This window comes from Colobus angolensis, unplaced genomic scaffold (assembly GCF_000951035.1).
Source record: "Colobus angolensis palliatus isolate OR3802 unplaced genomic scaffold, Cang.pa_1.0 Scaffold137, whole genome shotgun sequence".
NCBI lineage: Eukaryota > Metazoa > Chordata > Mammalia > Primates > Cercopithecidae > Colobus > Colobus angolensis.
The window spans coordinates 4,135,700-4,160,434 of record NW_012114455.1 but is presented as its reverse complement, the minus strand read 5'-3'; the positions used below and the strand labels follow the sequence as shown (position 1 = coordinate 4,160,434).

The 24,735-nt window shown below is 43.9% G+C and overlaps 1 protein-coding gene across 3 annotated transcripts in view; it reads left to right on the top strand.

Moving 5' to 3' along the window:
* Nucleotides 1-24,735, top strand: part of ETS1 (v-ets avian erythroblastosis virus E26 oncogene homolog 1) — a 130,071-nt gene that overhangs the window by 62,875 nt on the left and 42,461 nt on the right. Inside the window, exon 1 of one of the 3 annotated variants that reach the window (XM_011934654.1) lies at nucleotides 2,653-3,044. The exons of 1 other annotated variant lie outside the window; for it this stretch is intronic. In XM_011934654.1, coding sequence (XP_011790044.1) covers nucleotides 2,963-3,044 — 82 coding nt within the window. In that variant the 5' untranslated portion in view covers nucleotides 2,653-2,962. Of the gene's footprint in view, nucleotides 1-2,652; nucleotides 3,045-24,735 lie in introns of those variants that run through there. One more of the 3 variants, XM_011934655.1, reaches the window with a different exon arrangement.

Below are 24,735 nucleotides of genomic sequence, written 5' to 3'. Positions count from 1 at the left end.
TTTGGTTGGTGGGGACACTGAGGCATACATGTAACTGAGTGGATGAGAGTGTCGGGGATAGAGGTTCTGCTGTACTATGAACGGAAAAGGGCACAGCCCCTGACATTTTTTAGTTCATCTTCACAAGCCAGAGCATATCAAACTCACTTAACCATTGAATTAGGAAGCCCACAGTGACCAAAAAGCTGATAGTTCATCATTCAACACACATATATTGAGCTCTGTAATGTCTTAGGCACTAGGCTAGGCATCATTTTTTTAGCATATGATAACATAGACATATCACTTAAAGTCCATATGAACATTTAGAAAAATCTACTTGTGTCCTAAAAAGAGAATGAATTAAAATTTCATTTATCAACATTGATTAGATTAATGAAGCATGACCCTTGCAGTCCTGATGGGATTATTATATCTCAAATATGTAAAAAATATCTTAACATGACCTTATTAGTGCTCTTCATCCAAATCCAGGGTTAGATGTATAACTTCTGATGGCATAAATATTCATAATTAATATCATCTGCATGTAACTTTCCTGGCAGCCTGTGGTGGTGGCGCCTGGCTATCTCTCCAACCTCCTGCTTTACGCAACCCCATTCCTTGATTTGGACATTCACACATTTTGTTTCTGTGCTTCAGGACTGGGTTAGGAAAAGGATGATTGACTATCTGAGTTGTCACCATTGAAGAATTAGAAAGAATAATTTTCCTCATTTCTAGAGTGGAAAGTGTTTACAGTTGAATCATGGCGGGCTTTTTTAGTATCTAATTTTGGTGGATGTTAGCAGCAGTGTTTAGGCTAGTCTGGGGAAGAAAGTTGAGAAGCAGACTGGGGAAGAGAGAAAGGAGTTGCTCCGAGGAATCTGCATTTGAAAATAGAGAAGTGTTCACACTTGGATTAAAAAATGCCAACATTTTCTTAATACAACATCAACAAAACAAAATTCCCCAAAGCAACTCTAGATTTGTTCACTTCTTCTCCTGATGAATTCATAGTGAGTAAGGCAGGATCGATTCAAGAACCTTTTTTTGTGTGGTTCACTTGGACGTGTAAATGTACAATTCATTCATCAGCTGTTTCCCTAGGCTTTTCCCAGGACCAGAAGTATCTGTTCTTGTCATCTGGAGGCCAGCATTGTTTTCTCATACCTTGTGGAAATACAGCTGGATTGCAACAGTCTTTGTTCTTTCAAAAATTAGGACTGTCACATACAAATATTTTCCTCTGGTCACTAAGGAGGGACTTAATCTGGAGTTTAGACCAGGAGTCAGAGATATTTCTGTTCCTGGCTTCCTCCCCGATTTGCTGTAGGAAACCTGCAAATTACTAAGGCTTCAAGGGTACAAAACTGGGTTTAGATGAAGATAAGCATGTGTGTTAAAACTTACCAGAGGCAGAGGTTACAGTTGCAGTCAAATGTTGGGAGTTCAAATGTGCTTAGAAATCAGGAAACATTAAAAATAGCTTTCTCTGAGATTGCTCAGGAAGATTTATGTTAAATCTTTTTGTTAATCAAAGATGGAGCTCAATACCTGGTTCTAGCTATGTATTTAGATATACATATACTGGTTGATTTGTTAATAAGGACAAATTATCTCTGTTTATCACAACCAATGTGTTAGTGGCAAACCATGAATTATTCGGGTTCATTTTGTTTTATCTCAAGCGCTGGGAGTTCCCAAATGGAACAGAAACTGTGCATTGTGATTCTGTCATGGCTGCCAATGATGTACTCCAGAAATTCAAAACCACAGAGCCTCTGCATCACTTTTTTGGTGGCGGTCGTGGGAGGGTTATTAGTTTTATCTAAAAGAGGAGAGTCTCTGAAAGGAAAGACAAAGCTTTGGCCAATGGTGACATAATTAGAGGGACAGAATCATTAGAAATACATTATAACTTCCCCTTCAACCCAACCACTGCTGGACGTAAATTGGAAGCTTACGGAAGCTCATGGCTGGGTTCTAGTTTGGGGTCCCGTTCTGGATGCGCCTGCCAACGCAGGAGCATTACATGGGTGGGCTCTGGAAAACTGAAGCCTCCTCCAGAAACACACGCCCTGACTCAAGACCCGGCTGGAATCCAATATTCCTAAAGCCCTTTGAGGACACGGGCTCACGAATCCCCTGCGCCTGCCCGCACGCTCGCCTTCATCCACATGCCTCACGTCCTGTGTGTCAGTCTTTGTGAATGAATGATGTACACGCACTTGGAAAACTATGCTGCTACTGGGAGGGGGCGGGAGCGGGTGACCAAGCCCTCAAGAATGCGTGGAGAATCAGACGGACTTTCCCGAAACGGTGGAGGCGGCCTGTGCGCCCAGCCTGCCCACCCGCTCCCGGCCCTTCCCGCCCCTGCCTGGGCTCCGCGGCCCCGGGCTCCGTGCACTGCTCCTCCGCGGCCACGGCCCGGCCCCGCGCTCGCCCGCCCTTCCTTTCGCTTTGGGCCGCGGGCGGCGATTGGCCGCGGAGCTCGGCCCCGCCCTCGATGCCCCGCCCTGTCCCTACGCCCCGCCCCTCGCTCCCCCCAGCGGACATCGCCGGGCCAGGGGCGCGCGGACCCAGGGGCCGAGACGCGGCACCGCGAGAAACGCCCTAAGGAGGAGGGGAGAGCGCGGGAGGGCGAGAGGGAGGGAGAGCGGCCGGGAGATCGAGAGCGAGCGAGGCAGCCGCCGGCGGAGAGGAGGGAGCGGGCGAGGGCCGGGCAGGAGGAGCGGGTGCGGCGCGGGCGAGGCTGGGACCCGAGCGCGCTCACTTCGCCGCAAAGTGCCAACTTCCCCTGGAGTGCCGGGCGCGCACCGTCCGGGCGCGGGGGAGAGAAAGGCAGCGGGAATTTGAGATTTTAGAGAAGAAAGTCGGATTTCCCCCGTCCCCTTCCCCCTGTTACTAATCCTCATTAAAAAGAAAAACAACAGTAACTGCAAACTTGCAACCATCCCGTCTGTCCCCCACTTCTGGCACCATGAAGGCGGCCGTCGATCTCAAGCCGACTCTCACCATCATCAAGACGGAAAAAGTCGATCTGGAGCTTTTCCCTTCCCCGGGTGAGTGGCGACGGCCGAGGCCCCCACCCAAGCTCTCGGCCAGAGGCCGGGGGTCCCCTGGACTTCTTCCCCCTTTCGCCGTTCCTTCTGGGCGGTGCATTTCTTCAGGAGCGGGGGATGCTGTTGGCAGCTGGATTAGGAGGACGAGGAGCAGGAGGAGGAGGACTGTTGGTGGCCCTAGACCCTTGGTTTGGGGGGTGGTATTTATTTTCACAGCTGTGTTTTTGTGAGTGGTGGGGAAAAGCTTATAGAATTTCCAGTACCCCATTCCTGCTTTTTTTGTGTTCCCAAATGAGCGAGAACCCTTTGGCCTTATTCCTTAATGTTAAGGGGAGATGGACGCTGCCTCAGAGGACATCATCTCCTGACTCCACGTCCCCGATAGAACTGAGGCTGGGTGGAGGGCCCCGGGCAGTCTAACGGGTTGGCCTTCAGGCACATTTTCAAATGAGCTCTTGCCTCCTCAAGCGTCCCTGTCACATGCCTTGCCCCTCTTTTTCTGGGTTGAGGGTGAGGAGACCGGAGGAGAATTGAAATTATCGTCTTAACTTTGAGAAACTTCCGACCCTATTCTTGTAGGTTCCTTACTTTACCCATGTTTCTTATCTGCTGTAAATTTTTCTTCTGGTACCAAAGGTCCGTTGGAAGGAAAGCATCCAACACCCAAATGTGACTTTGTGTCTTTGGTACATGGTGTTGTCCACCTTTTTCATTTATATGCATTTGAAGAAGAGAAGGATAGGAAGTATTTATTTATTTTTGTCTTTGACACAAATATAGCTAAGCAACTTAAGAGAATCTGGCCTTACAGAATTTCTGAAACAAATGTAGTTTGAGAGGCAAAGATGCTTTCTTTTAGGATAAGGCACTGCCAGCTATCCTTAGAGATGAGTGATTTTGGAGGTGAAAGTGTATAGAAAGATATAGGGAGAAGGCAGTGCACCCTGGAAAATAATTAATTGAAAGAATAGGCTCCTCTGTTGTATCTGATTATCAATAAGTTTAGTTGCTGCGCCCTGTGGTTAACACTTCTTTGCCTCTGCCATAATTTATTACTTACTTTAACCCTTTCTTACTCTGCTTAAACTTTCAACACAACCAAACTGATGTTTCGTCATTCTGAGGTCCTTCAGAGATATTAATAAAGACATGTAAGTCATGTCTCCTCACCTTGGGCCCCCTGACATTCAGCTCCAGGACTGCTGTGCACAGAAGGCTGAGATTGTGTCTCCTCGCAAGGATGATGGTGGTGGGAGCAATGCGGAGAGCGCAGCTGGAACCATGGAGACATTTAAGGCATTTAGGCCTACAATTCAGAAATGATGTTTCTGTGATGGTTGTGTTTGGGGGTTCGAGGAAGCTAGAACGAGTTCTATTTGTCACAGCTGATTCAAACCATATATAGAAGTGAAAGGATAGTTCACAACAAAGATATAAACTCAACTAATAGGTCCTTTCCTTAAGAACGACTTGTTTATATGTGTTGTTATGGGTGTTTATGGGGGAAGAGACAGATTTGGTCATCTGGGAAATATCGTGTCGATATGTCAGTCCACATACCTACAAGGGATCTTTCATCCTGGGAATGAAAAAGAACCCTTGGCAACACATGTTTCAGATCACAGTGAACAGCCGAAGCAATTTTTTTGGTAATTTAATATTAAATGTTAGAGACAATGTATATGGTCCCCTCATTTCAGTTATTGATTAAAAATAAACTCTGGGCGAGTAACTTTCTTTAGCTTTCTCTTCTGTAAAATGGGGACAATAAAGCCTAATGCTACAGTCAAAGTCCATTGTAATAAACATATTTGCAATGACTTTCTTTTTCAAAAAAAGATTTCCAAGCCACTGGTCGTCTTTTATATGTGACCTTCAATACAACAAAATTTCAGCTGGCTAAAGAAATTGGGCAGTCTCCTGCCATTCATTGTAAAGAGGTTTGATTTCTAGCACCAATATTTATTATCTTGGAAAAAATAAAGACAAAAACTTGAAAAAATATATAGACTATAATCAACTTTTTTTTTGCTGGACCTTTAGTTGCTTATATGTGGACATTATACCCACACCTCAGAGAGGAAAATAGAGTCACAGAAAAGGTAAATAATTGACATAAAACTATGTAGTGAGCCAGTGGCTGAAGTACAGTCAATTCATGTTTCTAACTTCCCAGTGTATCTTGCTTTGAGTAATGTTGCAAGATACCTTCCAAAAGCTCAGCAAAGAAATCTCAACTGAGACTTAACTTGCAGGTGCAAAGCAAGGTTGGGAGAAACAGTGTTTCCAGCCAGGGCTGTCTGCTTTTGTTAGTGGAAGGACAAGACATTGGCTAAGTGTGGATTTGCCTTACCCATCAGACCATATAGGACATGTGTTTAAAGTTTAACTTCTCACAGCGTAGCTTTTTATCCACAGCTGTGACTTAAATATTTGTCAGAATGATTTCTTTGGGTTGCTTAGTTTCTTATGCATGGAGACAGCTAGTGTGGGATCTTATCTGGCTTAAATGATTAAACCAGAATTTTCTCCCCACCCCGTCCCAAATTCATGAGTTCCAGAGAGAGGCAGTAAGGAAGTGGGGTGTCCAAACAGGAGCCACAAGACCTGGATTATTTGTCTTCCTGGCTAGGACCTGACCAAGAACCTTTATGTACTTTTATTCTATTTTGAGACTTCACAGGAGTTTGACAATGTTAAGTACTAAATTAACATACTCTGAAATAACATTAGAATTGACTTTTCCTTGCAAGTGTAAGAGTAAGGTGGCATATGCTGTTTGATGGCAACAGTGTGATTGCAAGGATCTTAAATAGCTTAAAAACAAACATAGCCATTGGGTTCACTCCTGGTTCTCTCCTGGTGGAGCCTGCTGCAAAGGGACCAGGTGCCAAAGCCAACACATTCCCAAGGCACTTGATTTTTCCTTTCCTTCAGCACTCTGCTCTACCTTCTTGGTGACGTGAGCTTAATGTCCAGATAAGAGCAGGAGCTCCAATCCTGGATACTTGCTGTTTTATAAGAATAAAAGGATCAGCCTCTGGCCCCACTCGCCCTCAGCAGAGGGTATACATCCATCGGGAACATGCATTATACTTAGAGATAGGAAGCAGCTTTGTCCTTGCTCAGCTTGGTCGGTCTTTGTTTCTTCATCAGTGTAGACAAGAAAGAAGGGCAGAGCTGCCCAGTCTATTAGATCACTCGCTCACTGTGCTCCCAGATCCCCGCCAACCATACTCCGTTAGTGACTAAAGAGCTCCGTGGTTCAGAGCAGAGACTCTGGAGCCTGCCTGTCTGGATCTGAATCTCAGCTCGCCACTTAGTAGCTGTGTGACTTTGGACAAATGACTTAATGTCTCTGTGCTCCAGCTTCTGCCTCTATAAAATGAGTGTAATCATTCTACTTCATAGGATGAATATGAGGATTAAATCTATGAATATGTGCAAAATCTTAAAACAGTGCCTGATCCATAATAAATCCTGTTTAACAGTTAACTACAAAACAAGTCAACAAAAAGTGATCCTGATCAGTGTAGACTTTTCAGAGGCCCTTGAATGTTTGTTAGGAGATAAGGTGGCTGTGTTGTGCACCTCCTGATAATCTATTATTTGAGAGGGAATGAAGAGTAAAGTTAAGGAGGGCCTTTTCACCTGCTTGACTGAGATCTCATGCCCGTGAAACTTCATTCTGTTCTCCAGGGAGCAAACAGTGAGAGGTAACTTTCAGAGAGTGTCTTGGAGTCCAGACTCTCACAGTTAGAGGCATAGGGGTTTGCCAATTACTTTGGGTGATGGAGATTGTCATTGTTACCTCAGAGCAGGAAGGCTACCAAGTCTAGAGGCAAGGGGAACATTTGCAGGGTTGATGGACAAGTCAACTTTTCAATTATGCAGGGCTGAGAAATGCATCATGTCCAGTTATTATAAAGCATCTCCTATTTTATTTATTTATTTGGTTGGCAGAGCTTGCATTCCTGGCATTTTTGGTTGGTTTGTGTTGCTGTTTTTTGGTCTGTGTAACTTTTTTTTTTTCTCTTAAAGAGGCCAGACCACCCTGTAGGAACATCGCTTCCCTCTAGGAGACAAACCAGCCGGTGGTCAACCTCCCAGAGCCCAGGTCACTCTGGGGTCCATCAAATCTCTGCAAAACTGAGAGCTGGTTAGTGTAGGTCAGGATTTTTCGGGAGAGTCTCCCTGTTTCAGAATACAGCGGATAACTCTACAATGGCTACAGTGACAGTATAATTACAGTTGTCTCTCTGGTTTGTGTAATGAATAATCCATGGCTGTAGTGGAATTCCATGAGCTTGCATGGAAGGTGGTAGGTTCTTGTCATTCAAAAGTTGTTGGGATATTTCTGAAGCACACATCGAGCCTGCATTGTGTGCTGGGCACAGTCAGATAAAAGAGCACTTTTATGCTTCACACTTACTCTGAGGTGTGGTGGAAGTATTATTTTCTCCATTTTTCAGATGAGGAAAATGAGATTCTCAGAGATGCGTACTTGGCCTAAGGCCACACTCTAGAAATTTAGAAACTGATGAGACGTTGTAGGCATTTGATGCCTAAAATTGTGAGTTATTCTCAAAAACGGTGGAAATTAGAACACGGGCAGGTGAGAAGGCAATGCTGGTCTGTGCTTTGGGGGTTCAGGAGGTACAGTGGCTCCCTGGTATCCCTGCAGGACCCCCCTGAGCTGGATCAGGTGGCCTCATTGTTAGCCCAGTGCTTCGTATGGCTTGGGGAAAGGGTCCATCCTGTGGGCTGTCCCAAGGCCTGGCAGTCCAGATGTGTTGCTTTAGAACGATGTTTAAAAGTTCCAACAATGCTTACCTCAGAATGAGAGGCAGCGAACCAGGGTTCTTGTTTTTGCGACGTCTTCCAGATGGCCTTGGCTCCCTCCCAGGTGAGAAGGTGATTGTGTTAATCTCCAAGGTCAGTCCTTCACTGAGCCTCCGGATTCTGCCCATTTCATCTCCTTCATCACTGATGTTGCTGTGCATTGAATCTCTCATAATCAGGATGATGAGACATAGCTTGGCAAACTAGTTCATTTTCTTAAGGCAGTTAAAATTTAATTTTCCTGCTTGCAGAGAGGCGATAGGCAGTTGCATTTGCTGCCTATGCCTCAGATAAATTTTGTTTTCCCCCCTAAAATTTAGTTTTTTAAAAAAACCCATTCCATGTGTCAGGGCACATGGTCTGGAGTTGTCCTGGCACAAGGAAGGAAGGACAGCCCCAGGTGTCTACCCACAGGCCTGCCAGCTGTCCCAGCCCATGGCTCACAGACAGGCACATTCCCCTGCCACTTGTCTAAGGTTAAGGCATTGGTTTCTTTATTACTGCATTATGGAGAGCATTTTCCCAAATAGTTACTATGCTTGGGCCCACACTGTCACCGCAGAGAGGAATTTGTGTGTGAACAGCATCATCTCCATGTTTTTATTTAGCTGCTCCTTAATGAAAACCTTGGATCCATTTTCCTGCTCACAGGGAACCTCTAATAGCATTTGCCTCTATGTTTGCTGTGTTCTAGGTCTATCCTTCACTCACAGCTGTTAAGCTGTTCTTAACTCAGGGTTAGGAATGTCACGGCTATTCCCAAATCTATCATTTTTACTTGTCATGTGTCTGTAGCTACTTTCTGCTTTTTTTTTCCTTTTTTCTGTTGAGTTGATGATATCTTTTTCAAAACTTCAGTGGATGTTTTCCAAATTGCATAAACAGGCTATTTCTACTTGGCTGCTTTTCTGAAGCCTTGGCCTATCTGCGTCCCCTTTTCCTTCTCATTGTATAGTTTATAATCTCCATGCAGACATAGAAAGACATAGGTCTGTAGGGTGGATTGTGGTAGGTCTGGTTTTATTGGCAGAGAGCCATGCTTACAGACATGCTCAAAATATTGCTATTCAAGCCATAAATATTTTATTGATCACTTGGCCAACTCTGTCATATTTCCCAGGTGCTTTCCAGTGTCTGCTGCTTGGGTGCAAGCCTGTCACTTAACACTTCAAATGTGGCTTATTACTGCCCCTTCCACTTTTCTCAATTGTTCTTTCTTGTAGCATTTAGTACTGTCTCTAAGAGTTGTAAAATATTGACCCAGATAGTGCTTTTAGACCCAAAGTAGCATTAGAAATTTTAAGGCTGTTGGACTTCATATCATAATGGTGTAGAGACAGGGAAACCATATAATTTACCACCCAAGCTGGGATACCTTTGAGAGTATAAAGGAGCACTATTAATAATTGCATCAGAATGATAGATATTAACTGGGGCTCTCCCCACAGATGAGGGTCACCCGCGTTAAACACTAAATTTGATCAATCGTACTTTTTAGAATATCTTCTCTCAATTGCTAATTTTAGGGTTTAGACCATTTAAGTAAGCTAATCGGGCACGATTAAGAGTTTGAAGCCCTTCAAGTTTAGTATGTTTTTCCCCCAACCATGAATTATATTTTAAATTTGTTTCTCAGCATCTGAGAAACCCAAATCAATCTCAAACAAGTTCACTTCAAGCATTCGAAACCTCTTGGTAGCTTTGGGTAGCTGTGATAAGCCATTGATTTTTGCTTTGCAAGGTTCTGGGGAGAAACTGTAAACTCTGCTCGTAGCGTGTGTGTGTGTATGTGTGTGTGTGTGTGTGTGTGTGTGTGTGACAGAGAGATAAAATGAACTTTGAAGTAGAGGGATGTGTCTTCATTACACAAGTGAAGACAATTACGATTTTTATTTTGTTTTGTTTAAATGTTTATTGAACATGAGAAATTTTACTTTGGGCTAAAAAGGGGCAAAAAAAAATGTTGTGTTTTCTTTTTGTACCATTAAAGTGGGCAAAAACAAAAGCAAAAATAAAAAACAAGCTCTCAATTCTTTAGAAGGGGAGGAAGGCAATGGTGGATTCAATTGCAAAATTCTTTTTGAATTAAAAAAAGACAAGAATAAGAATGAGAACAGGAAAAGAGTAAGAAAGTATGAAAGAATGAATGAAAGGAAATTGTAAAACTAAAAATGAACAACTTTAAGTGATATTACATAGATTTTTGGAAAAGCCTCCATCTGGGCCAAACAGGACACTGGTTAGGAATTCCAGGTCAGGTGGTCCCATGGACAGTTTGGGTCTGTTGTTTCTTCTACTCCTTGCCTGTGGTCATTTCTGAATACTTTAAATCCCTCATGGGTAGGTGGGTGGTCAGGACAACTCAGATGAAGTCTTCCCTGGGTTCCAGGTGCTTCCATGGCAAAAAATTCTGGAGGACCAGTGTTTTACATTTATGAAAATATGTGCGGATCAATGATTGTTTGTATTTTCTGTGTCTGTTAAGCTCTCTCTTGCAACAGTGGTAAGTTAGTTTCATAGGTCAGCTTCATGGGAAACAGGGGCACTTCTGAAGCATTTGAAGGAGGTGTAAGAACAGGGAAAGGATTATTTTCCATATAGAGAGCAGCGTGGGAAGAGTGCTGCAAGTTTGGAATGAAAGAGATGCTTAGATAAACATGAAGGAGAAAAATTTACTTGTAGAAAGGGATGAAGGAAGGAAGTAGGAGACCAGGACCCAAACAGCGTTTTGAACCTCAGGATGGATTTTGCCTCTGAAAGTAGGGATATTTAAGGGCAGGGCAGAGTTATTGAGTAAGCTTATAAGATAGGTAATTTTTTTTTTTTTTTTGGTTACTTTCCCTCCCACTCATACTGCTGTTAAAACCTCTGTATCAGTTTATCAGAATAAGCGTTAAACCTCAGAGAAGATGACAAAATTGATCAGGTACATATTTTCAAGGTACAAATGTAAAATAACCTCAGTCAGGCACAGGAATCTTCTAAGCCTGGTGAGAGTCTGTAGATACGGGTTTTTTGAAGTATTTAGTGTCTCCCACTATGTGTCAGGTATTATACCTGTTCTCTATTAATGACTTTTTTGTGTGTACAATTAGAGTTGTGTGATACATTTAGAATTGGGTGATGCATTAATATCATTCATGTTCAAACTAAGAATGTGTTGTTGAGTCTGATTTTCTTTTAATTTTTTTGTAGAAATGAGGTCCCGCTATGTTGCCCAGGCTGGTCTTAAACTCCTGGCCTCAAACAATCTTTCCACTTTGGCCTCCTCAAGTGTTGGGATTACAGGCATGAGCCACTGCCCCCGCCCAAGTCTGATTTTGAAATACCCTTTAGGAAATTTATCACAGGAAATTTTCAGTGGAAGAGTTTCCATGTAACTGACTTTTATACTTCTAGTACCTACACATTTTTCCTATTTGATATCTTTGGCCAAAAATTTAAGCTAATTCCATACCTTATGCATCAGTTGTCTGACATCATTAAGATATGAAATAAATGCACAGAATGCAATGAAGAATCACAGATTATCATATTTGTTCCTTACCAGTAGGAATAAATATTGTGTACGAAATAAACAGTGTCCACTCTGTGGGGAGAATGTGGGCTGGAGAGCCGGGAATGTTGGTCTCCAGTCACAACTCTGCATCAGTGTCTGTCTGTGTGACCTTAGGCAAGTCATTGCATTTTTATGCACCTCATTTTCTTCATCAGTCAAATAAATTCATTGCAATGATGACCTGTCAGATTTCTCCTAACAGTGACATCCTGTGACTTTAGGTAACATTTAAAACAGCCAAGGCTTGGAGGGAGCGTAGACTGCCATTCAAGAGGTAGGCAACGTGGGGATTTGCATCCTAATCCCCAAATTCTGTTAATAACAACTTAATCATTGAGGAATTTTGGGTGCTTTGGTAAAGGGCTACTTCCACAGAGAAACAGAGATGTTAGAAATTGTTGCCAGCCTAGCTCACCACTGGGGCAATGGAGGCATGTTGTCTCAGGTAGCACTGAACCAAGAGTCATGCCTTCCTCGTGGTCTTCCTTTCAGCTTCCCTTTTCCATGAGCCCTTGCTGCAGTCGCAGCAGAAGGCAGCTCCAGTGCGGGTTCTCACCTGGAGGAGGGAGATGGAAGTCAAGGGTTCAGTAGGTGAAGCAGCCCGTCCAGCTGCTTCTGCAGGGCTGAGCCTGTGGGCTGAGTGATGAGCTTCTTCCATCCAGTCTGTCTTCCTGATAGACTGCTCTGGTCAGAAGCAGTGCCTCCTGCCTGGGGAATGCATTCTGCTGTTAGCCGTGGCAGCGCCTCTCCTGACAGACCCAGTGAGTCAGGGCCCCGGCGTGCTGTTTGCACAGAGGGAAGGGCCAGGCCTGCGTGCTTTGGGTGCCCACAGAATAGTGTCTGGGCGGCCACTGGCTGACCCTGCAGTGGGCACAGGCTGCTTGGCAGAGCTGGAGGCGGACAAGAAACCACCTGCCTTGGCTTCCCCAGCCACCCCGGAAGCTACAAATGTACACTGGGGTGTGGCGGCGGTGCGAGAGCGGTGCCCGCACATGGGTGTTATCTGAAGTCTCATCTGATTGATGTTATTTCTACATTTTGAGAAAGGTCTAGCCACAGTTACCCTTCTCTTTCCAAAGCAGGGACCTAAGTTCAGCCTGCCAGTTTTTGGGGAAAAACAAAGAAAACGATCATTGATGACAGTGTCGAGTTTATCTACTGGTGCTTGTGTAAGCATTTCTCATCTCCACCCATCTTTTCTTTTTTCCTCCTGTTCTGTTTATTTTCTAATAATTATTGAGTGCGAACGTTGTGCCAGTATCCTCATTATTTCGCCCCAATAGTGCAGCATTATTATTGCCATTTCATAGATGAAGCAACCGAGATTAAACGACTTGCCCAAGGTTGCAAAGCTGCTAAATGGAGGAGTTTAGATTCAAACCCAGCTGTAGCTAACTTGAAATTTCCATGTCTGTTGTTTTCAGAATTCTCAGAAATATTTGGGTGTTTGTGGAATTTGGGAGAAATACTAAGGTCCGTTTGTGCATATTGTTTGCTAGTTCATCTTAATTACTTGGCTATATCTGGTAGCATTTTACAGTTTGCCATGTGACTTCACCACATTTGAGCTCATGGTAATCCTTAGAGCTACCAATATTTTACAAATAAGGAAAGTGCAGTGCACCGATGCCAAGTTCCCCTCCCAAGGTTCCAGGGCAAATAAGCAGAGAGTTAGAACGTGAAGCTCCAGTCAGTTTCTCCAAATCCCCTGACATTTGAGTTCAGCCACATGCATTTCTTTGATTAGATGAGTATCTAGTACATTCACTTAAATATAATAATAATGTTAATAATAAATGTTAGCTTGAGATCAAAGTGTCAACAAGGCATTCTCTTCTCTTTTGGTGGAGGTAGATTTCACCCACATACTTTATGTATCTGTAACAAGTCCCACATAGCTGACTGATTATTAAGCTTTGAGCAGGTAGCACTGGTCACTATGCACAGGTAACTAGGATTACTGAGCTTTGAGCAGGTTGAACAGATCACTATGACATAGGCTCTGGAAAGTTTGTGCAGATATGCATGACGCCAAGGCACTGGCAAAATTGTTGGTAGCCTGGCAAGTTAGTTCCTTCTCAAGGAAAAAAAAATGTGAATGATCCCATAGGTTACTAGACAGACATGCAATTTCCCTTTGGAGAAGGTTGACTTTGGACTTTGAGAAATACAATTTTTTTTCCTTTAATCTAAAGAGATTTGAAAAGAATAGAGATCCGTTTTTTGTTTACCTATTCTGAACTATAAGGCACATTGCTTTGTTCTTCTGTGCCTCAGTTTACCCCTTTTAGTGAAGGAGGTCTATTTTAATCAGTGAGAGCTTCAGGTAACTGGAGGAATACTTCAGGGAAAAAAAAATGAAAAAAATCATTGTATCTTAAGCTGCATGTTATGGAAAATAACTGTACCAAGGAGGCATACAGAAATTAATGTTGTCTTAGATGAACAATTTTTTCACCCTGCTAGTTTCCATTTGAGACATAGGGTATTTGCTGTGGCACCACGTATAGACACTCAGAGCTTAGCAGAGTTATATCAGATGATCTCCCTAAAACAATGTGGTGTTCCTTACCAAAAAATGTAAGCCCCTCTGGCCGGATCTTATTTTGGTCATTATGGGAGCCAGAGCATGCCAAGGTCAAATGACGGGTTTTTGATCTGGGAAGTATTCTTTTGGCTGCTGGTGTTTCCAGTTGAATCAGAGGTTAGTTAAGGTGTAAACCTTAAGAAGCCAGTAGTGACCTTGGGTACCTCTGGATTACTAGGGAAGAGGAGGTGGGGATGGGAAGTTGGGTGGTACACCTGATTCTGGCAAGAATGAAGATAATAGTTTGAAGCTGGCTGTTTTGAATCTGGGCACTGACTTTAATGCCTGCCAGGAAAATGTTATCTTATAAAGCAAATCCCAGTGAGGTCACGAAGTGTGTCTCCTCCTCAAATTGGGGTTCAGCACTATGACTTGGTGCCTCCATGTAGCGATAGTTTTGGGTTAGGCCTGAGGGGTCCTTGGTCTTAGCTTTGCCTGGTTTGAATATTTTTTTCTGCTGTTAACTGGGCAGAGTGGTCATCTTATTACCTTCTGTTGTCTGATGGGAGAATCAGGATACCTAAGTCTGGCTTTACTTTAAGCCACCAGATATGGACACATGTCTGTGTTATCTTTGTATTCTTCTCCAAGAAGGATGCTCCTAGTGAGTGAGCTGCCTTTCTTTGAGAGAGAGTGGGAAAGTTAATGAGTTCCCATTTAGAAAGTACTCTGGAGTCTTTGGTGATTCAAGGAGTGTTATTAAATTAGTGGGAGATATGATACGGAGTGGGGATGCTAAATACATATGAGCTCCCCAAGGGTGAGTCGTGTGTGTGTGTACAGGAAATGCATACTTGATTTCATATAAGATCAAGAGTTCAGTCTTACACCTCCCTTGCCTCCTAATGGAAACCAAACATTCTTCAAAACTGCTGGATGCTTGCTTTTCTTTACATAACGCAGTTCAGTTGGATGAGTGAGAGAAGTGAAGCTAATATTTAGAGAGTACCTACTATGTGTCAGATACTTGGCAATGTTCTTTACAGAAATACATCATCACATTCTTTAAACAACCCTTTGAGGTTGATACCTTCATTCCCATTTTGTAGATTAGAAATTGAGTCCAGAATTAAGTTCAGATAATTTGCCCAAAGCCATAGAGTTTTCAAGTCATAAATTTGATCTTAGACCTTTCTAGTTACCAAGACCTACCTACTTAGACAGAATCCATTGGAGAGAAAACTTTCTAACATTGTTCTAAGAGGTCTTGATTCTTGGCACATTTTTCTGTGTGATGTGTTCTCTGTCAGGCTTGTCATGATCAGGGGTAGGAAGAATGCACTTATTTCGCTTATACATATCTACCATTGGGATGTGTTAGTAGTGGGAAAGTAAAAAACAAAAAACATTTCGCATGATTTCCATGGTGCATTTTCAAATCCAAAGTAGACTCATGAAAGGTGGCTAGCCGGATTTACTAAACTTGTGTACAGAATTGGTGCTTTGGCCCCCACTTTCCACATTGGACAATTGAGGAATGAAGTGAGAGCTCCACCCTGGCTTGAGAATTCTCCAGGGAGGGGATGTTCAGGGGCACAAGCGTAGGGCTTGAAGCTACTTGACGCAAGAGGGACGTTTGTAGAAAAGTAAACACTCACACAGAATGAATCAGTGTCTCCATGGTGGACCTGATGTTAACCTCTGATTCAACTGGAGATTTTTAAAAATAAGGAATCTCTTTCTGGATTTCTGAAGGTCTCTCTTGCAGGGAGCTTTGTGGCTTTTCCATGTCTTCCACCCATCCTCTTCTGTAATGGATGGTCTGATGAAAGAACTTTGAAATTTCAGGCTGACTGCAAAGTCTCCAAAGGATCTGGGGTGCTGGGTGAACCAAACAGCGATTTAGTTTTTTTAATGAGATTGGGCCCCGGGTGACTTACCGCTGGTTTCTCCTGGCTTTGATCAAAATATCCGCCTAGTGGCATGGTGCAGGCAGAGAGTGATGAGCAAAGATGATGCAAGTCTTCAGTTGCCCCCAACTGCCTTGCTTTGTAAGAAAATATTTTCAGTGTTTTTATGGGCAAGCAAGTTCTAAGGAAGTAATACTTGAATTTCCAAAAGCTGGTGCAGAATACACACTAGGCTCTGCCTACACAAGCTAGTCACAAATCTCTTTATGAATCTTCTCTAAATTCCTGTTTTGAGGAGCCTAAATGAAATTCACCTTATTTAGTAATTGGTTCTTGGTTCTTATATTTTTCAGGTGGATTTCTTTATGCCACAGGCTTCTACCATGATCTTACAACACAGAGTTTAGATAAACTCTCTATTTCTCTTTGGGTACGTGAGCCCTCTAAGACAAAGGAGAGATATTTACATTTTGGGTGCTTTATAGTAACTAATTGAGTCCCTGAATCACACAGCCTCACTTTCATTACGTTGGTTATAATGATATTCCTCACTGGAAGCAGCACCATGTCCTTTGAAAGAGCAGAGTTTTGAGGTAAGACAGCCCTGGGTTTGAATTCAGGCTTGATCTTTACTAATTTTTCCTTAGACAAATTATTTAACTTCTGTAAACCTTTCCTTTCTGATCCTTACAAAGGAGATAATAATAAAGAGCTTTCAGGGCTGTTGTTAGGATTAGAGATAATTCCTGTGAAATACTTTTATACTTTTTCATTGCCACAGGGGCTCAATAAACCATTATCTTGTAGGTCACCAAATTCTGTACAAAAGTTCATTGCTGCTGTCGCTGTTATTACTTCAGCGGTTGTTAAAACTGTGGTTACTGTTAACCTGGTTACAGAAAATTTTCCACTTGACACCTCCATAACCAAGTGGGCCAGAGCCGACCCTGTGGCCAGTTCAATTATTTTCAAATGCCTCTCACGCATTTTTACCAAACATGAGTTAGGGCTTGAGTTATGATTCCAACTCTAAAGCATTATTTTTAGACACTGCCCTTGCCAGTTCAACAAGGCAGCTTTTTGGAATTGACGTTATCAGGATTTAAAATTATTTGAATTGCTGAAGTACTGTCCTCTTTGCCCTGGAGTCCTTTCTTTTCTGGGAGGTGACCTAGCCATTCAAGGTTTAAGAGAAAAACTCTCTACCTGATAATACAGCCAGGCAGGATTAGAGCTCCTGTTCTCTCAGGTGTGACTTCCTGAGCCAGGCTGCCGCCGGAAGGTCCAGGTCAGTGAATTCATTTGGCAGTTCCCTGAAGATAATAAGATTCAAGACAGAAAAAGCCCACCGACCTTTCCTTCTTCGCCACAGCTGTCCCTCATGTCCCCAGAAAATGGCCATTCCAGTTCTAGCAGGCTTCCCCTAAGGAAGATGTCTGCAGGAACCGTGCACCTCTGGGGGATGCTGGTTGCTGATTGCAGTGGTTGATTTATAGCCAGAATCTGGCACCTAGAAAAGGGGATCCTGTGTCTTTAAACAGCTGTGCGCCACTGTGTGTAAATGTGCTTGCTAATCCAGTGACTAATTCAGTATATTATAAAGCAGCACTGAGCCGGCTGCCAAGGCAGGGCTGGATCCCAACTGGAGTGGTGTGTAAGGCTCAGAGAATTATGTCTTGAATTCTGCCACACCATCCGTCGCTGAAATCTCATCTGGTGTGTTCTCTGAACCAGAGTCAGCCCTGGCCTTCTGGTTCCTGTCTGCCCACTCTGCTCCCTCTCTCTTTCCCTCTCCCTCCCTCCGTTTATTTACCCATGGAGGGTGGAGCCCAGCCCCATCTGAGTCAGGGCTGGGGAACCAATCAGTGGTGCTCTGGGGCATTCCAGGGGCCAAAATTCATGATCCCTTTTGGAAAAGAATTTCCCAAAAAGATCCCTGGCTTCACAGTATTGTGACTACACCTTCCTCAGTTCCTGTACAGTGAGCCTTCACCGGCCCCGCACCCCACCGCCCTATCCGCTTCTCCTCTGTCTCCCCCACCAGGGACTGGAGGGGGAGAGAGCCCTGTTTGATGGAGACTTCTTCCCCATGTGAATCTTAAGCATGTAAGTATAAAGATGCACAAATCACTTTAAATGAGCACTCGGCAGCCTTTTCTGGGAGCATCTTTAGGGTAGGGAACTTGAGGGATTTTGTTTGTCTTCTAGAACTTGTGGCCCTTTCTCTCGTCCTCACATAAGTGGTCTCAGCAGTTGCAGATACCAGGTGTCTGCCTCTGGAAACGGCCCTTGCCCAGCCTCTCCCACGGTTGGTCTCCCAGTGAGTATCGTGGGGCTTCCATCTCACAAGGATTTCCAGGTGGCAGAGGTGGCTGTGGGAGATCTCATCCTCTCGTCGTCTTCCCTTTCAGTAATGCCACCATCTGCCAGGGGTGCCATCCTGGACACCTTGCCCCCTTTCTGCCCCTCATGCCCTACACCCAGGACATCTTACATGCACTCCTTCCTACCCCCTCCCCCAGTGCTTCTGGAACCGGCCAGTTCACTAAGTCTGCATTGCAAAACCTTCCGCTTCAGCCGTGATCCCAGCACTCGTCGTGTGTGGTGAGCATGTAGCTATTGCTTGTGTACTTAGGTGGTGTTTGCTTCTCCCACTAGAGGGAAAGTCTGCCTGAGGGAGCTATGGTGCTCATCACCAAGGTACTCATTGTTGGGCTCATAGCAGGGGGCCAGTAGCTCTTTCTTTCTCTGTCTCTTTAAAATTTACTGTTTTTTTTTTTTTAAATTAAGATATAATTGATACAACATAAAATTTACCATCTTAAAGTGTACATGTCAGTGCATTCTAGTACATTCATAGAGTTGTGCAATCATCAATGTCTAATTCCAGAATGTCTTCATCACCCCCAAAAGAAGCCCCACGCCCATGAGCAGTCAGTAGCTCTTTCTGAATGAAAGAATGCTGTGCAGCTAGAATGAGAGAAGGTGGGCCTGTATTCTTGATCTGGAGCTTGGAACACGCACCTGGGGGAGTGCTGCATCTCCCCAATCTCAAAGGACTTTTTCAGTCCCTCCTTCCTCACCACTTATGCCCAAAGTTTATTCTGAGGGCTCATTGGTTAGGCTCCACTGTGTAGTGAGCTAGTGTCGTCTGGACAGAGATAATGAGCGCTTTCACCAGCTGCATGCAGACAGTTCAGTCCAGGGAGCTTGGGGCTGTGGTGGCTGCAATTTCCTAATGGCTTCCTGATGAGGCAAAGCCATTTATTAGCAGCGGATGAGGGCTGCACATCCCAGTCTCTCCCTTTCCTACCTACCCAGGCAGATGGAAAGTGGCTTCAGCTCCCTCCACCTTTTGCATTGATCACTTTTTCTCTGCTCGCCACCCATTGGTTGGTCTCGCCCATTGATCTGGAGATTGGGTCTGCCTGGCGACTTATCACCCTCTTGGGCTTGCTACTGGGAGAGGCATCTGAGGCTGTCTGCCTCAGGTCCGCCTGGGCGAGACTCTGGGGCAGCAGCAGGAACAACAGAATGCTGAAGACTGGGTGTTTGGGGCCATAAAGAGAGGCCCATTGGGAAGGAGAGGAAAAAAATCTGTGGGACCTAGAAGAGATCACAATGAGGTGGATCTTTCCTGGAACCCTTAGGTCTCTGCCTTCTGACTGCATTTGCCTTCACAACTAGAGCTGCTTGTGTTGCTTCGGGCCATGGCCTTTCTGGGGTTCAACAAATAGCTTCATTAATTAGATAGATCAGATTCAGCTTACTGGCTAGTGCCCCTGATGTTAAGTTCTGGCTTTGTCAGTGGGGTTTGTTGTATTCCCTCAACCCTATCACCATGGCTCAGTGACCCTATTTGGAATACCAGCAGGACTAGAAGGGTGGTGGTGTAAAACCTTTAAATGATATGATGCACTCTGTCTTATGGTGCTTTTTAGATAAAGGTTCATAGATCACTGAAGTTAACTACAGTCTTCACTCTTTCTGAATTGACAGGAATAGCACCCTCAAATTTCAGAGCCATCAGACACTCAGGCTCTTGGAGTTGACTGTTGAAAGTTGCTTGCTTAATATCCCTGGTATGCAACAGGGATGTTTGCTAGGAGGAAGCTTTTCCACCTTAGAGTCTGACCTTTAGTATTCCAGACTTATAACCTGAAATAGGAGTGGATAGCATCATGGGTCTATAAAATCCCATCATGTTTATTAGATCTTTGGATGCCTCGTTCCTCTGTGATTCTTAATAACTTGGGAAGGAGTAGTGTTTATCCAGAATGATGATCCAGGACTTGATGGTGGTGAAGACATGGGAGAAAGCCTCTCCCTCCCAGTCCACTGTTGTAAGTAAACAGTAATGGTGTAGAGGGAAAAAAGATCCCGAGAGGGAGCCAGGAGTTCTAGAATGAGTAACCATGTGACTTAAGGCAAGTTGATGTCACCCTGAGCTTCGTTTTACCCACCAGTCAAAGAAAAGGTTTGAACTAGATGACATCGAAAACGTTTTCTAATTCTGTATTCCAGAAATAGTTGAGGACCCCTGACCAGTGGCAGAGCTTGGCTCCTCCTTCTCTCCACTTTTCATTCATTTTGTAACTATGTCTGCTTGCCAGGAAAGAGAACATCCCTCCAAGGAGTTGTTAAAGTTTTATAGCAAATTCTGTAAATTCCTCTTTTCTGCTTTTTGGCTCTGGATGAGGCTTTATGCATCATATAGCTAGCGTGAGGGCAGGATAGAGGGACAGAGACAGGGAAGTAAGTGTGTGGACACACCAGGAGGGGCCTGGGGCTGATAGTGATTGCTCCAGGCCATAAAAAAGGCCAAAGCTGAAGAGATATAGAGACCAAAATTACAGATTAGGTATGTCTACACAAACCTTGGGGTAGGCTCGGATGATAGGTTTAGCAGTGAGCCTAATGGTTTAGGGAGCGTAAGCATGCTCCCTTCGAAGCTTATTTCTCTAGATCCCTCCTTTTCAGAGCAGGAAACTTGAGCTGGGTCCCCACAATTATTGCCTAAATCCCTGAAGTCTCAGGATTTCTGACTCCTCATTAGGGACATACATTTAGATTTACTGCTCTGTGTGGGGGCCTGTATTCCGTGAGATGTGCCACGCTGGGGCGGCACCATCAGTTTTTGGTGTGTTGAGCTGGCGTGCCGGCATTATTTGGAGCCTGTGATAGGCGGAGGGACGGCCATCTCGTGTGCTTACCAACATTCTCAGGGTGGAGATTTCTGCATCTTCTCTGATCTCAGCCTTGCTTTAGGGTAAGAATGTGTGTCTCTCTGCCTTCTCCTGACTCCTACCATGTGGTTCCCATGTGGCTCTTGTGAATTACACTGGGATGATTCAGCAGGACCCTTAGAGAAGGGAATATTTAGTCTGTTGGGAGCAGGGGATAAGGGAGGAGTCAAGGAAGCAGTGTTTGAATGATGTGCCGTATCAGGTCAGGTGACCTATGCACCCACTTAGATCTTCGCAGTTTGGTATATTTTAGATGGTCAAATGCTTCATCTGAATGTCAGTCTCTGCCATTAGCATAGCATGAAAGATGTACGAGTATGTTTGCTTGTTACGGGCTTGTGCACATTATCTGTTGTCCCAGTAGTTCAAGTTTATGAGAGTACCCTGCAGATGGTCTGGACCCTGAGCATCTTGACACACTTCTGAAGTTGATGAAGAGCATGTGGGGCTGGGGAAGGAACATGATGCATCCCTTTTAACCATTTCTTGGCTCCTAGGGTTCCTTGGCCCTAGCAGTATCCAGTGTGTGCCTGCTCTGTGCTTAAAATTTTAAGTTATAAAACATTTAAGTGTTTGCTACTAGTTCCCTCCCAATGGGTTGACGTTATCTGGGATATTGTCAGTAAAATATCTTAAGCTATTTAAAGGAAAAAGAGGAAAAAAATCTTACTTAGATTTTTATACCTCCTTACATATTGGTTTTCCAGGAACAAGGTGGTAAGTTAGTGACAGGAACTTGAGGCATGAGTGGAAATCTGAAGTTACTGCTCAGGGGATCTCTTTGTTGAGTCCTGAATTTCTTGCCTCTGGGAGACTCCAGCTTTGCACTTGGGATTCTTAAGGTTATAAGGTTGGACAGGATCCAGGGGTTGCAGTTGCTTACTGTTGGTTGCCCATTAACCTAAGGGCTAAGGGCTCTCGGTGGAAACACTGAAGGCTTGCAGGAGGAGATGCCTGCGGGGGCTCACGGCTGTGCCTCCCTCCCCGTGCCTTCCTCCCTGGCCCAGGCTCTCTGCATATTCAGTTTGGTGTCTATCACAGGCTAATCTACTGGTGGCTCTTTTTAGTAAGCCTGTAGGAGGATTAAGGATACAAGTAACACAGTTGGGGAGGGATTAACATTGATTATCTCTCCAAAGCCATGTTAGAGCAAAAGATGAAATTCCAGAAAATAGAGATACCCTCAAAAAGGGGCAGAAATAAAGGGAAGAAGAGGTTGTCCCTGAGATGTAATGCATACATATCTGTGAATTTCAGCTCTTGGCCTCTTTATTTGTCTCCAAAGAAATGAGGAGGGAACTTTCCCAGGGAAAAGCTCCTTTATAGTGCTCCTAAACATGTATAATTAACAGACCTAATCAGACTCTTGTTTCAGAAACCATAGAGTTGACCTCCATCGATTAGTTATTTTTTTCCTTGGCATTCCCACCTTCCTGCAACCTCTGTAAAGAGAGGCCTTAATTGCTTTGGGCTGGGCAGAGCAGCAGTTACTTTTCTCATCTCTCCCTTCTCAGCAGTGGCTGTATTTTAGCAGAAGGCAAGCAAACTTAAGAGAACCTTTAGGCTAAGAAGCAACTATGCGAGGAAAAAAGAAGCCCATTTCTAAGCAGGCAGCCTTCTTGGTGACCTCATCTTCCTCCCAACTTGGGTCCAGTTGGAGCTGTGCATACAGGGCAGACTTCCAGTTCCTCCTGTCTGGGACTAACAGTGGCAGATATAAATAGGCCAAGACTTTGTCTATAGCCATTGTTCTCTAACTGCCCATTGTTTCTGGAAGCAAAGCAATGCTGTGGCTGCAGCTCTCTCTCTCTTACTCTCTCTGTCTCTCTCCACCCCAACCCCTTTCTCTGTCTGTTTTTCTCTCACTGTGCAGGGGTCTGAAATCCAGCTCAGCCATTTGCACTATCAGCCACCTTTGCACTTGCCTGATGCATAGAAACTCAAGGGGAGAACTGGCTCCACAACTGGTAGACCAACTGAATATTGTAACCTCATATTTTGATTCCAGTAATGCTTTTGTCTGAGTCCTTCTGTGATATATTTGTGGTCAAGACAAAGATATGTGGATCTAATGATAGTAAAGTCAGGAGGATTTGTAACTGGTTGAGCAACTATACCCAACGGGTCTTGATTAATGTGTCAGTGTCAGAGTAATGCACAGCCTCTGACATTATGTTATGGGGATCAGTACTTGCTGGTTGCCTTTTCAACATTTTTATTAGGGGCTTAGAATAGAGAAAGATGCAGAAAGCACACTTAGTGCATTGCAGATGATGCAAAGCTGAGAGTGACAGCTAATAGGATGAGCGCAGATTCAAGATATAAAAAAGTTCTTAGAAACATGGATTGAAACAAAGTGAAGTTAATATGGGTAAATGTGAAGCCCTCTTGTGAAGTTAATGAAATTCAGTCAATAGGTACAAAACTGGTTCGGTATCAGTTTCTGTGGAGAGGTCCTGGCAATGTCCTTTGAGTGGCTTTTGTAGTTAGGCTGTTAGATCAGTGTTGTCTTAGTCTGCACCAATCAAAGCTTATGGAGTAAGATGATCATCTCATTGTTCCTATTTAACTTCTGAGAAGCACGATGTTCACCTATGAATGCTTATGATGCTCTTCAGGAATGGAGGCTTAGAGGAATGCTTCTAGGTGGAGCGAGGGGAGTGGCCAAAAACCATGCCAACATGAATGGTTGAAGCAATCAAGGAGTTTGGAAACATGGATGGAAGTGATGATAGGAGGAAGAAAGCAGGGAAAAAGCTGCCAGAGGAGGACAGATTCGCTTTGTGCTGCTGATCTCTCAACCAGCAGAACAAGGGCCAACTGATAGAACTCATAAGAAGGCAGATTTAAACTCATTGTGTCTAATCATTTTGAAATAATCATTTTGGCTTCTAAGTGAAATTGTATAGCTCAAAAAGGATGGGCAACCAAATGTCTTAAGTGAGAAGACTTCTGGGGAAGTATGGTGGTCGTTTTTCAGGTCCTGCCCTGCCCCTGATGACCGCTCATCATCAAGTACTCCTCCATGGATCTGGAAGCTGGGACAGGGTGTGCACGCATACTGTGTTGCTTCAGTGCCTGTGGCTGCCGTATTGAGAATCCTTGTCTGCTGTACTGGGAAAATGGACTTGCATATTCTTATTTTTCATTGTGGTTTCCCTAGGTTGAAAACAGACAGTTGTACTGTGTGAATGTGTATGAGGATGCTTTTTCCTTCTCTGTCCAGATTTATTTATTAAAAGAAAAACACATCTGCATAAAAAAGCCTTAGAACGCAGGAAGAATGTCCACTTTGTTTTTCTTTCTGTAGCACCAAGACATGTGGGGTTTCAGCTTCCTCTAAGAAGTTTTTGAAGACTGGCTTTCATCTCAAACAAGACTTTTTCCCATTGGAAAAATGGTCCTTTTTTGGTTTAAAAATGTATTTATATAATGTATAAATAAATAAGAAAGTTGAGAGAGAATTTCCTTTCAAAATTGATGAAAAAATGTTGCTTTCCGAACATCATTAATTGGGAGTCAGTTCTTGCCTCTTCCCAGGCTATTGCCACTCTGCATTCTGTTTTCTTTATTCTGGTTTACAATTTTCCAATATTCCCTTTCTCTG